This window comes from Cynoglossus semilaevis, chromosome 11 (genome assembly GCF_000523025.1).
Source record: "Cynoglossus semilaevis isolate Cse_v1.0 chromosome 11, Cse_v1.0, whole genome shotgun sequence".
Classification (NCBI taxonomy): domain Eukaryota; kingdom Metazoa; phylum Chordata; class Actinopteri; order Pleuronectiformes; family Cynoglossidae; genus Cynoglossus; species Cynoglossus semilaevis.
Window position 1 is genome coordinate 16,383,705 of NC_024317.1, and position 15,210 is coordinate 16,398,914.

The 15,210-nt window shown below is 40.2% G+C and overlaps 1 protein-coding gene across 3 annotated transcripts in view; it reads right to left on the minus strand.

Moving 5' to 3' along the window:
• The window catches only part of pacsin1b (protein kinase C and casein kinase substrate in neurons 1b), an 11,226-nt gene extending 790 nt beyond the window's left edge, over positions 1-10,436 (minus strand). Inside the window, exons 1-10 of one of the 3 annotated variants that reach the window (XM_008320950.2) lie at positions 10,350-10,436; positions 5,734-5,862; positions 3,126-3,282; positions 2,812-3,047; positions 2,015-2,170; positions 1,506-1,681; positions 1,309-1,429; positions 723-841; positions 437-627; positions 7-223 (exon numbers count right to left, since the gene is read on the minus strand). In XM_008320950.2, the coding sequence (XP_008319172.1) occupies positions 216-223; positions 437-627; positions 723-841; positions 1,309-1,429; positions 1,506-1,681; positions 2,015-2,170; positions 2,812-3,047; positions 3,126-3,282; positions 5,734-5,796 (1,227 nt within the window). In that variant the 5' untranslated portion in view covers positions 5,797-5,862; positions 10,350-10,436 and the 3' untranslated portion in view covers positions 7-215. Of the gene's footprint in view, positions 1-6; positions 224-436; positions 628-722; positions 842-1,308; positions 1,430-1,505; positions 1,682-2,014; positions 2,171-2,811; positions 3,048-3,125; positions 3,283-5,031; positions 5,248-5,733; positions 5,863-10,349 lie in introns of those variants that run through there. The other 2 variants (XM_008320947.3, XM_008320949.3) reach the window with 2 other exon arrangements.
• Positions 10,437-15,210: the final 4,774 nt, after the last annotated feature.

A 15,210-nucleotide genomic window follows, 5' to 3' on the forward strand; every position in this document is an offset into this window, starting at 1 on the left:
TTTAAAGATAAAATCACATTAAAAATGTGTACACCATAGTCATGGTACAATAATATATCCAGAAAATATACTTGTATTCTTCAATCATGAATTATAAACTAGAGAGAAAAAAGAAAACTCCACTAAAATCCATCAAAATCACAGAATATAGGTTTTCTGAATCTAATAAAGGCACTTCTAGGCTGCAGAAATCCTCCATCACAGCGAAGAAGATTCTATTGTGCTATGAAAAAAAAAACACAGAGATTGAACAGCCATCAGCACGGCAATGTTAAAGAACTAAAGAAGCATATTGTCCACTGTGGGACCAACAGACTCTGGATTTATTTAGTTCTGTCTTTCTATTTTTTATTTTTTTGCAAAACTCTTAAGCTACAATACACACAACAATACTGCGTGTCTGTTTTACCCTATGAATGAAGATGGTCATGTTTACCTGCTCTGAAGCTGAGCTCGTCCTGCTCCTGACCTTCATAGTCATACAGCGCTTTCACCCTCACACCTGGGCTCTGCTCCTCATAGAAGGGGTTCGTGCCTCCGTTGGTGTCGGAGTTGACTGCCGTCTGGTCTTCATCTGACCACTCGGTGGAGCCGGTGTAGCCCTGGTTCTTTTCATAACTGCTGACACTTTTCAAGAAAAAGAAATCTCTTTATTAAAATCTAAATCACAGTATCGTTTATCTATGGTTGTAAAAAAAATGCTAAAATCGTCCTATTTTTACCTCCTCCGCTCCACAGCTTGAGCACCGTCAGCTGCTGGTGTGATGTTTGTCAGTGTGATTCCATCACCTTTCTTTGACTTCTCTTTCTTAGAGATGAGGGCAAGGTCTGGGTTGTAGTCCTGCCAAAAAAACAACAAAAACAACAAAAACAACGAGATTTACTTGATTCTGGTTTTCCCCACACTGGCTGATAAGAATATTCACTTTGTATCTTAGAAAAAAGGTAGGAACAAGAATCCACAAGAGTGCACTTTATGCAAGCATTATGAGGTCTTCAGGTTTAAAATTAAATTAAATTAATATTGAAATGCCAAATGTGTTTAAAACAAATAAATCACACCAATTTATGTTGACTAATTGTGAAAGACAAATATGTTTGGAGTTGCGGTGGTATTTAAGCTCAAGGTGCTCCAGTGAAACTAACACTTTTTCCCACCAACACGTACACACTGTATTAGCACATCAGTAAGTGGATAGACGGGGTAATTATTGATGCTTCTCATTCACCTTGTGTATTTATACACATGAAAAAAATTTTATCTGATATATTTTTCACAAATTAGTTATTGTGATAGAACAACTGTACCTCAAACTGGGGCCAGTTCATGTGCATGCCAGGGCCGTGGGTCAGGCTGAACCACTTCAGATCTTCCTGCGGGCTGGCTGATGTGATGGTGCGTTCAAGTTCTGCATATACTGTTGAATAACTGTCAAAGAAAAACAAACATTTTGTGTAAGAACAAGGTTGCGAGGTCATGACGGCAACTTCAATATGCTGCAGACCTCTGGTTCTCTGCCAGGTTCAGATGGTGTTTGACGTCCAGCAGCACCTCCCTCAGGAAGCTCAGCCTCTTATCCTCAAAGTGCTGACACTGGGCGAACACCTGCTTCATGTTCTCCACGTACTGTGGGGTGCAGTTGCTCAGCTCATCCAGAGCCTTCTCATACTTCTCCTTTGTCTGAGTGGTGACAGAAGACACAAAAATCTCCTGTCCAATAAATGTTGTCTTGACAAGTTCACAGTGACTCACCCTGTCCACACCAACATCATTCATTTTATTTTTGTACTTAAATGTGCCTTAAGGAAGAACCAAGGTCGAGGCAGTCCGCCCAGTTCAAAGTTCACTTACTGCAGGTTCAATAACACTTGGTAGATAAGAGAGAAGGTGTGGACGTACAGTACGTCAGTGAACAATACTACTACACCTCTGCCAGAACTGCTGCCCTTTGTGACGCTGCAGACACGCCTACTGTCCTCCATGTTTGTTAAATCTTTCCTGTGGTTTTCTCACCTTCTGGGAGTCCTGTTTGCACTTGTCCAGTTTCTCGTGCAGCTTCTTCTGCTGGTCAGCTGTCACAGAGGCGTCTCCTTTACTGTTGGCTTCTCTGGTGGACGCCACCTTCTCCTCTTTGCAGGCCAGGTGGTACAACTTTTTGGCAGCCTCGACCTGCGCGAGACAGATTGTATGGATGCCTTTACAGAACAAGTTATTTGTCTAAAATATATGTAACGTGATATCTGTTGTATCTGTCATTTATTTATTTTATGATACAAAATACCACAGATTTGTGTAAAAATTCAAATGCACTATAATAGTAACATATAATCAATAATCAAATAAGTTTGATATTTTGAGGCATGTGAAAGTTAATGGGTGCAGTTCTACTGCTAGCCAATAGGGGCAGACTCTGGCTTCCACAAACTCTGCTGCAAGAAAAATCAGCAAATGTTCTAATAAAATACTCAGAATATATATATTTAAATATACAGTGGAACGTCAGTTGTTGAACGCCTCCCTCTTCGAACAATTGGGTTCACGGAAAAAATTTTAACCAAAAATTGCCCCGGTTGTTTTAACATAAATTGGTTGCCGAACAAGCCAACGATATCAGGTGGGCTGTGCCATTTTATTTTTTTATCCCATGGGTATAAAAGTCGATTTGTACCATCATTAAGAACAAGGAAGCAATAAAATAAGCTTAGGTTGCCAACGGAGTGACTGTGATCACCAAGCAAAGATCTCAGCCCTTCTGGTCCGCAGAAATAAAAGTGAACACCGTAGATTTAAAAAGGCAAAACGTCTTTTACCTCTTTTAATTTTTTAGCCCAGGGTTTCTGGGCCTTCCTGAAGCCCTCGTCTGCTTCTTTGGTTTCTTTGAATCCTCCCATCATCTGCTTGTGGTAAGAGTCTTTCTGCCAGTTCTTCAACTTTTCAAAGTCTTCGTTGATCAGGTTACCTTTCACCTCCTGGTGAAGCTCGCTCACCTTCTCCGCCTCAATCATCAGTGCCACCCAGGCTCGCTCGAGCGTGCCATACTGAGGTCCTGGAAGATGAGTTAAAAAGATGTGAAAGAACATAAAGCATAAACACCACTACAGCCTCCTCCACCAGCAGGGCTAACCTTTATCCACCAGCTGCCTCCACCTCTTGGACCAGTCCGTCAGCTGCTGGGCGTAGGATTTTTCAAGTTTGGCACGCTCCTGGAGGCAGTTCATCAGGTCAGTGCAGAGCCGGTGACCATCGTCAATCCGCTTCACAGTACGCTTGTAGTTCCCAACCTTAGAGGACAACAAGAAGTTAATATTTACGATCTATAATCTTTTTAACAAGATTTTTAATTTCTTGTAGCTTGAAAAAAATGTTGTTTATATATGTTTATAATTATGTTGTATACAATATATCCTACATTTGACAGGTTGTATTTTAGGAGGGAAACTGCAGTGCAGGCAATAACTGTTTCCAAAAGCAACTCTTTTCTCAGCTTTGCCAGTGATTCACTGCTTAACGGGGTAGGGTAATTCATAGATGCAGAGGGGGGGGGGGGGGGGGGGGGGGGGCACAGTGGCCTCACCTGAACATAACCATCTTTGAACCTTTGCTACACACTGTGGTGAGTGATGGATGAAATCTCAAAAATGCACTCGGTAATAGCAGTTGTATTATACACACACACAGGAGTTATGTTGAGTCAGCGACCAGCGGGCATCACTGCAGCGGCTTCACTGTCACAGACAGATGGTGATGTAGAGAATAAGTGCTGGAGGCAGAGACACCGCGTCTGAGGGGAAACTAACTGATGTATGAAGTGATGATCCATGACTGAATATACCTCTGCCTGATTGGTCGCTGACATAAATATGCAGGTACTCGTATGTACTACTCATCTATGATGAAGGAAGTACTGAGAACTTGTTGCTTAAATGACAAACCAAGTGTCTTTACATTTACATTTCCGCATTTAGCAGACCCTTTTATCCAAAGCGACCTACAAGAGGAGGAATAACAATCAGTCTACGTAGAGGAACTCTTGAAAGGAGGCTGCTGTTCAGTACAGTGGGACTTCTTAACTAGGGTGGAGACAAGTGTAGAAGGAGACGGGAAGTACTGGAGAGTGCTGCAGCAGCAGCTTCTCTCTGAATAGCTGGGTCTTCAAGAGCTTTTTGATAATAGACAGGGACACCTCTGTTCTGGTGGAGCTCAGTAGCTCCATCCACGAGAAGAGCCTGGATTGTCTTGTATGAGGGGTTGGTACTGCCAGAGGACGTTCCCCAGATGAGCTGAGTGGTCGTGGGGTAACATAAGCCTTTATCAGGGTGCTTCAGTAGATTGGAGCAGACACATTAAGTACCTTGTAGGCTAGGCCAGTTAAGAGAAGCCATATGAGCAAATGATTTTGGTGTGTGCTCAAGCCAGGACACTTTCAGATTCAAACAAGGAGTGTGCACTGTCAGTAATGCACGTATCTGAGAGTGTGGATTATAGAACAAGGTGAATGACTGTGTCAAATGCTGCTGATAAGTCGAGGGAAATAACAAATATAAAGCAGTGTTTCCTAAACTTTTTTCTGGGGACCCATATTTTAAAAGTCACAAACCTTCGAGACCCAAGTCAATAGACATTATTTGTAAACCCTGGAAAACATGATGCGAGATGTTTATCTGTGCTTGCGGCCCTAGTCTACAGTACAGTCTGCCTCTTAGAAGGATTTTCCTAATGTGGTTATTTGCAAGGATGTTAATTCTTTTATTTTATTGTTTTTACATTTGTCGCAACATTTAGGTCAGGTAATTATTATACATTATTATGTGTTTATTGCGATTTTCCAGAGCTAAATATACCACCTTGTTCTACGGATAATGATAAGGCCAATAAAGACACTATGAGATAAATGATGATGTCTGTAGTGTTTTAATAAATTCCCAACTTGAGCTTTCAAACAGAGAATGCCGCAAACAGCTGACGACACTTCATTTGACACAAGCTGGTAAACAAATACTCGAGCAAATCTACAGTCAATAAGGTCCCACCTTTTCCAACACAGGACTTTTGGACTTGATCTCAGAACACATCATGACTTGAGATTAGCCTCAAGTCAAACTGAACAACCTTGGACAACAACCAGGAATTGATGCAACAGACATGAGAAACAACGTGACATGAAAGAAACACCTCACTGAGGTGACATCAAAGTCACAGGAACAGCGTCACCTAGAGGTGAAAAATGTGACAGTTTCTTCATCTCCCATGTGTAACCATCTTTAGATTTAAGGCGGGCCATATAATATAATATATAGAGATAAAATATATCTCAATATTGTTTGGTCTAATAAATATTTCTATTTCTATTCCAAATTACATATAGATTTCATTTTAAAGAAATTAATGGAATGAAAATACACATAAATTCATGTTTAAACAAAGTGTTTCCTGTTTTGTACAAACATTTCTTGTTTTTCAAATATAACCCAAACTACCTGAAGAGTATGACTATTTAATATAGTCATTCCACCTACTGTACTACATTAAGGAGAACCGAAGTGGAGAGAGAATTTGCAGTAAGGAAAACAGGTCCAACTGTTGTAACAACCAAAAAAAAAAATTAAAAGTAAAACAAAAAGCCGTTCTCACGTCACTCTCACCACGTCAGATGAAGTGAGCTACATGAGAGTTCATCACTCTGCAGTGTCAGCTCCCAGGACGCTCTAATCTGTCAGAAACTGCTGCCTCACCTCCCAGAAACTGTCCGTGCTGGTCTCTTCCTGGCAGGTCGTCTCCTCGTAGGCTCCAGACATGGTCCTGGTTGTAGAAGAAGGGCTTCAGGCTGTTGTGGTCTGCAGCAGGGTTACGCTTCTCATGCACTGTAGGATGAGATGAAGATGAGATGAGTAAACACAGCTGCTGCAAACTACTATTATATACTGTTTATATAACTCTATCCAGAGAAAAGAATACTTTTGTTAAAAATTCAGAGGAAAAGATGCAAAAACCATACAAAAAATAAAACAAGTCTTTAATGGTAACTGCTGTATTTTCTTGACTATAAGTCGCACTTTTCTTCCTGCGAAACAAAGTCTGCACGGACTTGTGTATTAAAAATACACTTATATCATCTATGGCCACAAGAGGGCATACCTAATGAAAAGGGAGAAAATTGAAAACATCTACCTGTCAGCCTGCCAGTATTATTCACCAGTATCTGGCTGATTATGGATAATGAAACAGACAGGTCCATGAGCACAGGCTCAGGAGAACAAGACGTCTCAGTTGAAAGGTTTTTAATAAATTGAATGATGCAAGCAGGGGTGCAGAACCAAAGGTAGAATATTCTGTAACTGTCAACACGTTCACTGACGTCAGGTCAGAACCAGGATTTGGAAAAGTAATAAAAACAACAAAAGACTGAATAAAAAAAAAAAAGACAGACATGGCCTTGACTTGATGACATACTCCCAACACTTTTATTATTTGAAAATGTATTCTTCTATAAAAATAATGACCTGACCTTAAGTCTAGCAACAGAACATGAAAATCCAAACTCTAAATATTTACTTCCTCCGTAGTTTGCTTGCAAACTTTTCTTTCTTTTGCATCCCATAAAGTCTTCTGGCGCCCTCCAGGGGTGGTGCGCCTCACACCTTGATGTAGACTAAAATTTCCCACTGCACAACAAGTTTATTACAGTATGTATTTCCTAATGCTTATTGTTGCATATATGATGTATGTGGTCAAGACTATGAATGTGGAAGTTTTTGTTTGTTTCTGTTTTTGAATGAAGACGTCAAGTGAGAGACAGAGAAGAGGAGAGTAGGAGCAGTGATGTGTTTTGATAGGAGCTCTGGGGGAAGGGAAGAAACCATCACCGTATTTGGGTCAAGCATGAACTGGTGGACGGAGCAACGTGAATAAAAAAAAAGAAAGATGAATAAATAACTTAGGCAACTAAACAGAAATGAAGAAAAGCAAACTCAAAAACCTGTTACAGAAACAGTAGGAGATTCAGACGACTAATTTAACAGCTTTGGTCCAAGCACAGAGTGGAGAGGTGGGTGTTTATCATGCTTGGTTAATCCATTAGCAGACCACAGAGAGGGAGCTTTTGTCTAGGATAGACTTTCACTGTCACGGCAGTTGGACAAGTATAAAAGAATTTAATTTTTTAGTTGAATGATTTTAATGTAGGCAGGATAATGGAATTTTAGGGAGAAGAGATCAAAACTGAAATTCCCAGATCTAATGATAAAATTTTAAAATATAGATCTCTGATATGTATTTATATGTTTAACATTTAATTTCCCCATTTCAAATTATGAATCAAATAAAAAAAAAATACTGGTTTCTTTTTCTTTTTCAAAGAAGCCCAACACATAAGACTGACACACTTTTGTGAATAGTTGTCAGTATGTTTTTGGATTTTGGATTTCCAATTAACTATATATTCATCGAGAAGATCCGTTAAGGTATCACTCCAGAACAAAACACCCAGAGTGAGGAGACACGTGACCGTCAGCTCGTCCTCGAGCAGCACCCTGGTGGTAAGTGTTCTTGCAGGAAGAGACTGTGTGTGCTGTTCACGGCAGAGGAGGGATTATCCTGTGGTGTTATAGTTGAAAGACTTGGACTGAGTGGCAGGTCAGGGAGACAGAGGAGGATGAAGGGTATTAAAGGAAGAGAGGAGCATCAAGAGCAGCTGGGGATGTTTACTGACAAAAAACTTTTGTTTAGTCAGTGAGAAAATCTTAAGAGTTTAATGGAGACGTTTAACTGGTGATGTCAATTTATATGCCGATGACTGTGTCGTGTCATGTGGACTCACAAGACAGCAGACCTGTCTCCCTCTGAGACATATGGAATTTAGATACAAAAGTTAGTCTGTGGCTTCTGGACAGTGGCACGTGTCGTGTGTGTCATGTCCTGCTGACTAGTACGGTTTGATCTTACTATCACGTATCATTTTCAAGTCACTTTTGGGTCAGTTGGTGAATAGGAGTGTGTTGCCTTATAACTGTAGGGCAAGAGGGTCCATTTAAGGCAGGCAAAAATAAACATGCAAGTATGTTCAAGTTTGTTGCCTTACAACTGTGGGGTCAGATGTTCAAATCCAGGCTCCTCTAGTGCAGGGTTCCCCAACCACTAGACACCAGTAATGGGCAGTGAATAATTTGGTATTTGGCAGTGGAATTCCCAAAAAACATTGTTGACGTGGGTCAGAAATTTGATTCCAGACTCCTCTAATTTACATCTCCCCAACCACCACGCCCCAGCCTTGCATCAGGGGTTTATTTAATGTTTTGTGTAGGTATTTGTTACGGGTCTGCAGAAATAACTATATCCATTTGATAAAAGAAAAGCTATTACTTTCCTAAACTTAAAAAGTTTAGTTTCACACACAGTTTTCCTGTATGATTTCACTGTAAGAGATATTTCTCAGTAAGTAGAGGACGTTAAGCATTGTACTGAGTTTTATTTTTATGCATTTTAATTTGTTTTTATGTCAGGTTGTATCGTTTTATTTTGTCCTGTGACCAGACAACTAAACTAAAAGGTTGGGATAGTGTACCTGATTCTGGGAAGGACACATGACCCTTTAAATTGCCATCAGTGGCTCTTCCAGAAACTTGAGAATGAAAACATAAAACGTGTCATAGAAGGAGTTCCAGTTTCACTGTAACATCATCTAAATCTTCTACTGTCCATCAATGATCTGAGCCTCAGGCTACAGCTGGTTGGATAACCTGTCGAGTCTCAACCTTTGGTCTAGGTTCTCAAAGGCTGACAAATGCTGTCCTAAATTTTAAAAAAGAATCTAAGTTCAATGAAACTCATTTTAAACCAGCCTGTATTGTCACAATACAATTCCAGAAATGTCTTTGGTACATTCATCACTAGATTCCTCCAGGAGGCCATAGCAAAAGATGTGATTAGAGATTACACCACATAAAACCAAGCCCATAAAGGTCCATGTGAGTCACTTATGAACTTGGTTCATAAATAGCACCAGAGACCAGAGATCAGGTGTGTGTTGTTGATTCAGCAGCTGTAAAGTGATTAATCATTAGACAGCTTGTCATAAAGTCGTGGTAAAAAGAAGTTACAGAGACCCAGAAGCTGAGCCACAGTCGGACACTTCCAGTGAAGTTTAAGTCTTTTTAGGGTCTCTGACAGATGCTGCTCTAACTCGGGGATGTGCGATGTGCCTTTCCTAACCTTTAGGACAAACTGTGTCAATGCTGCTGACCTCATCAGATTCATGTCCTATTTATAGAACGCCACAGTCATCAATAATGCAAACTGCTGTGTAAAGTAAAGGGATAAAATGACCATCCTGACTTACATGGAGAAACCCAGCAGGAGTGATGTCATTTCATGTCATTTTCAGGAATGCATTCAAACACTTAGGATGAATGAAAGAATGAATGGATGTAACTAAAAAATAAGGCAATCAAAAATGGCAAAAACTTAAATAAATATTCCTCAATTTTTTTCTGATGTTTTTGTGTCCCAAATTTGCATTGTAGAAAGTGTAGATGCTAATCTGGAAACGACCCCTACTGATCCTGAAGCAAGCTCCTCCCCCCCGATTTGACAGCACAAGTCCAACTGTTCAGAGATAAGTCCCTGAAGACCACTACTGTTACCTTTCAATATTCCTGTGACATCAGTAGTACAAGAACAGGACTCAGTCAGACCTACTTATGCATACAAAGGTAGAACATTAGCATCAGCTTTCACGCAATCAAATCAATGCCCAATCCATCAGCGATTACTAAGGTTGACTGGCAACACAGTGATCTACAGGGCCATGAAGACAAAAAAGTATTTCATTTTAATTAACTTTAAATTAATTCACTTTTAAACTTCTAAAATTTGAACTGTACCACTCATTGAAAACACCTGTATTCAGAAATGGTATGTTATACGGATAACAGATTCCAGCTCTTTGGGAACCTGGTCCATCTCATGCCGGAAATGTCATTCCAACTAACTACCTGAAAGCTTTGAGGAAAATTGACACCTGAGACGTGACAAATCCTGTGGGTTGGCACAACTACACCACACACACACACGCATACATGGGAGATAACTTCAATTATTAACTAGCTGTGACGAAGGGTGGAGACGCTTGGCTCTTCACAGTCACATTCACCAAGACAGAAAAGAACTCAACGCTATTAATGTCAATGTGTGTGTGTGTGTCATTTTATCAAACTCTGTTCACATCACTTTTACAAATATCACATATATTAATTTGAGGATTACATTTCAAAGGTTGAATTGCGTTGTTTAGACTAGAAACATTGGAATTTGTCAAGCTTTGCCAGCATAAAGACAATGTCCTTAGACTCACCATGGAAGAGCTCTGGGTGTAAATTAGTCATTTACTTTGTCTAATCCCAATTCATAAACTTTTATTTCCTGTTTCGTCTCTTTTCTTTTTCAGACACTGAAAGTTCTTTTCATGCTCGAGCACTTGAAGGATCAAAGGCAACAGTTCTATCAAAGCCAGGCGCTAACTAGATTAGACGCTCGGTTGCAAGCAGTGCTGGTGTGACACCAGCATCCTGAAGAACATGGGATTTCTATTAAACTATAAATGAAATAAAGTAAAGTGTAATGTGACAACACACAAGGTGGAACTTGGATGTGTGTGTTTCATGATACTTTTTACTTCGGAGGCTGCACAGATGGGGTGTCAGGCCTCACAGACAGATGCTTGTCTAAGCAGCAGGCGTCAACTAATCAGGTTCTGCCCTTCAGGGGCCAAATCCATTTGACCCCTCTGTTAGAGCCCTTTCTTGGAGGAAGTAATTTACAACAACTGTGCAGGCAAAGTGACAAACCTGCAGGTCTGGTCTTATTCCTTACTCTGACAGGGAGAGGTGTCAACAGATGGGATTTCAATGGAAACATAACAGGTCAAAAGGTCTGTGCACTGACTAAAGTCACAGTGTAATGTGTTATTTTCATGCACTGGTATAAAATGAAAAATGATAGTTCTGTTAGAGATCCAGAGAAAGTCTGGACTGTTTATCACATTATTCCCTTTTCCCTTAAACCAACTGTACAGAGGAACAAGTCCTGTCAAATGTATATCTGATTAAGACCTGGTAGGAGTAAGTTTGCAAAACCCCATGTAGCCCTCTGTGTCTACAGCCAATTCCTCAAACCCCAGGGTTGAAAGAATGTAATCAATATTCCAGGGGCAAGTGTGCAGGACTTCTACACTCTCCATCCCGATTTGTCGTGAAATCAATAGTCTTTTTTTCCATCTCAGTGTGCACAGAGAGTTTATTGAGGATCCAGCTTCAGCTGCAGAGTGAACACACACACTGAGCCCAGGACAGAAGGGACTCTGAGAGTCAGGGGAGTCACAGGAATCACAGGGGGTGAAAACGGAACGACTCATTCAAAGAAACCACAGGTGCTCCGAGCCAGAAGACACACACACATACACACACACCTTGTTGCTTTTTCATGAATAAAACTCTTGTCATGTTTCGAGAATCATCAGTGATGCAGATCAAGACAAAGGACCAATCTGGATAAAGATGCATGATATTATCTGTTCAAACATATTTAATTTTTAACATTTTATTTCATTTTTTGTAGTACTTTTTTGTAAATTGAATCATTTAAAATGTTTTGCATTTGGTCACTTTTTATTGTAGTATATCAATTACCCAAATGACAGTAAGGATAAAAAAAAGTACAAAAAAATAAAGAGCAGTTGTTTCTGTTTGTTCCTTTTTTCAATTACTTTGAGGTATTTATTGGAATGAACAATAATTAAAATATAAACACTTTTAAGTCCTTAAACACACACAAACACATAAAGGCGTGCACAAACCACCCCAAAGTGAGGCACAGTTGCGACACCGCGCTCTTTCTTTCACCTCATTTGGCAGAGAAACACCACTTCAAGCATCACTATAAATCTGACAGACTGGGGCCTCGGAGGAACAGAGTAAACCTGCAGCCAATCACTTCCTCTCCAAAGGAACATCTACTGCAGAACTGCCCCCGGAGTATCTGGCTGATTCATTCCATAAAATGGAAACATACACATCACACAGACGCAACAACAACTTTTACTGTACATACTCTACTGACATTCTAACTTCCAATTACCGTTGCATTTATTGCGGAGATGTCTTTTTCATCTGTGATTTATATTTATGCATGTCAGCATGAACAACGCCTGTGATGTTCACCAGCTAACAATATTTTGGGGTTTTGTTGTCTGCAACATCTGCAGCTTAAAATCAAATATTTCCATTGAACCTTAGATTCTAAACTGTATAAAAAAGAGTCCTAGAGGCGTATGGGTCAGGTCAGTCTCACACCTGGAAGCACCTCAAATAGTTTAAGCTCATGCACCTGGACCTGAAACCATGCAGTGAGTTGGTTTGAAGCCAATTTGCTGCTGTTGTGCACAGTGAAAGCTGCAGGTGTAATTGTGCTGATTCAGAATCTGTGGGCAGAGTGCAGAGTCAAACACCGTGGACACGAGGGGGAATTTCTAATCAGTGCCTACATTAGTACTTCTCATGCACTTGCATGCACTGTGTGCATGTGTGTGTGTGTAAGCAGGATTAACTATCTTCAGCATTTATTCTCTGCATCAGGTCTTTTAGTCATTTTCAGAGGTAATTATAAATATATAATTTACATATGGACATGACCAGAGAAAAACAGTCTGTGAATTCTGAAGCCTTTTTTTCTTGGTGAAATGGAGCAGAAGCGCTGTCTTTCAATTATCTAATGTCAGAAGGGAATAGTAAAGACCAGATGTGACATGGCAGGCTTATAAATACAAACAGGCTGCTCATTGCCTACTGGGAATAATAACATCTGACAGCCAAAACAGGATTTGGAGTTTAATCTAATTAATTATGTTAACAACGACACATCATCTGTCACCGCTGCCACAAAAACTGGATGAAAGTGGGTGTTGTGAATAAAGTGATTCTAAGTCATCAAATGAATTGCTCCAATTAGGGTGGAGGAGATTCACAGATGTACTCAGGCCGTTATCACACAAAGACCAGAGTCACACTGTGATGGAGTTGAGTTGAGTTTTTTGTTTTTTAATGTTGTGTTTTTGTTTGTTTCCTTTGAGATAAACGACTCTAACTGTTGTAAATGGATGATGAATAAATAATAAATTAGTAACTTTAACAAAAGAGACAAAGATTTCTAATCATGTTCCAGTATTTGCAGAAGGATGAGTCTGTAGGAGCAAAATTGGAATACAAAACAACTAAAAGGAAGGACTATGGTAAAATAAAGTGGCCTATTAGATGGGAGTAATACAGCAGTAAAGGTAAAGAATTCCTGATGTTGACTACAGTAATGACCAAATGAGCTGAGGGCCAAAGCTACCCCTGTATTTCATTGGAGGAAAAAAAACCCAGATACCGATTTTATGAATACTGTATAATACTACAGTTGATAATAATTTGGAAAATTATCTCAAAGACAAAATTAAATTATCGTTGACATCAATGGGCCAAAGACGAGGTTTTGTTCAAGTCAAAGGTTCGATTCCGTGACCAGGGAATTTAAAAATCCCTGATCAACAGGGTGCATAAACACGTTGTTATTTATACACATTGTGGAAAAAGGTTTTTGTTTCACCAAAGCACCTGAAGCTGAAAAATACCATCTCAACTTCCAGCATGTGTTTATGGAGGCTTCAACTCCAGATCAGACGCATGACTGACATCAGACCAGCCTCAAGCACAGGGCAGTAAATAGGTCTATGACTGACAGGCTGACTGACACAACAGTCAAACGGATTGTTCAGGGCTGTAGGCTGAATATCATTGTTCAGGACAACAACTTCACGGAAGTTTTGAGGAAACTCTTGATAAGGAACTAAAAGCTGCTGTTAGGACGAACAGTGATGACAAAATCCACTAACTCTATGAAGCTAAACACTGAGTTAAACTTATGTATATTTTTCTTTAAATATGTCCTTAATAATGATTTCGTCACTGGGATTAGGCACAAATAAAAACCGGAGTGATACTGTTACGGATATATGCAATATATGCTTTATTTGGGGATGTTGATCACGATTAGTCATGATTAATCTAAAGGTACCCTATGATTAATCGGACTAAAATTTAAATTGTTTGACAACTTCTTATATTAAAATGTTTTATAGCATAATAAAAACAACAAACAACTATAAGAAACCCACATCTATCAGGGCAGAGCTCAGTCCTGACTACTGTACCTGTTGGTTTGAGGTACAGAAGCGCATTAGCTAAAGACTGTGGAAACAGTCTAGGGTTTCAGTCCGCTTTCTTTAGTGGTTTGACCTCTAAAATCACTTTATTTCTTCCTCGGGAGCTGTGGTCACCAAGGCAGCTGCCGTTGTACAACATGATGGATCAGAGTGAGGCGCCGGTGTTGGAGGAAACACCGGCTGGTGCCTTCTGAGACGCTCATCACTCTCCTCTCTTCAGCTGCAGGCACACGGAGCTCCCCGCTCCTCCCTGCACACTCTCTTTACAGCATATGCTTTTCTTTTGTATTCTCAAACACCTCACATGTAAGGCTATAGGCTGCAGGAGGCGAACACACCACCGCGGTCCGAGTTGCATCCCTCATGTCACTGCAGCTTTTAATAAAAGAAAACCGTGCTCCTCATTGTAACGTACTTTATTGTATTTATCTCGTTCACCCCATCACTGGTCAACAAATATCTACTCAGCAGAATTTGTTAATGCACCAGTAACATCAGCTTTACTTAGAACACACTTAAATGAACAATCAATAATAGGCAACAGTTGTAACTCACCGGGATTTATGATAGTCCAGTTTCTGGGCAGTTGTTTCAAAATGAAAGCATTGTCTTTATCTGCAGGACTCCCTTCTCTCTGCTCTCACAGCCCAGTCAATGAAGCTGAGAGCAGCAGCCGCCAGATGGGGGATGGTTCCGCGGATCGTGTCAAGTTAAATGCAGGGACGAACAGAACTTCCGGTCGACCAGGCTCCTTCAAAATATGTGTTGTCCGGTTTATTGTTTGATAAAAAATACAAACGGCACACACAACACATCTTGGGCTGAATTCACAAGCACATCTCATTGGTCGACGCTTATCCAGTAAAGCTTTTGGCCTGCATTTAACACATTTGTTGTCTCTGTTTATGGCAAGGGGCTTCAAATTTTTCCTTCTGAAGGTCCTCTCACTGATGAA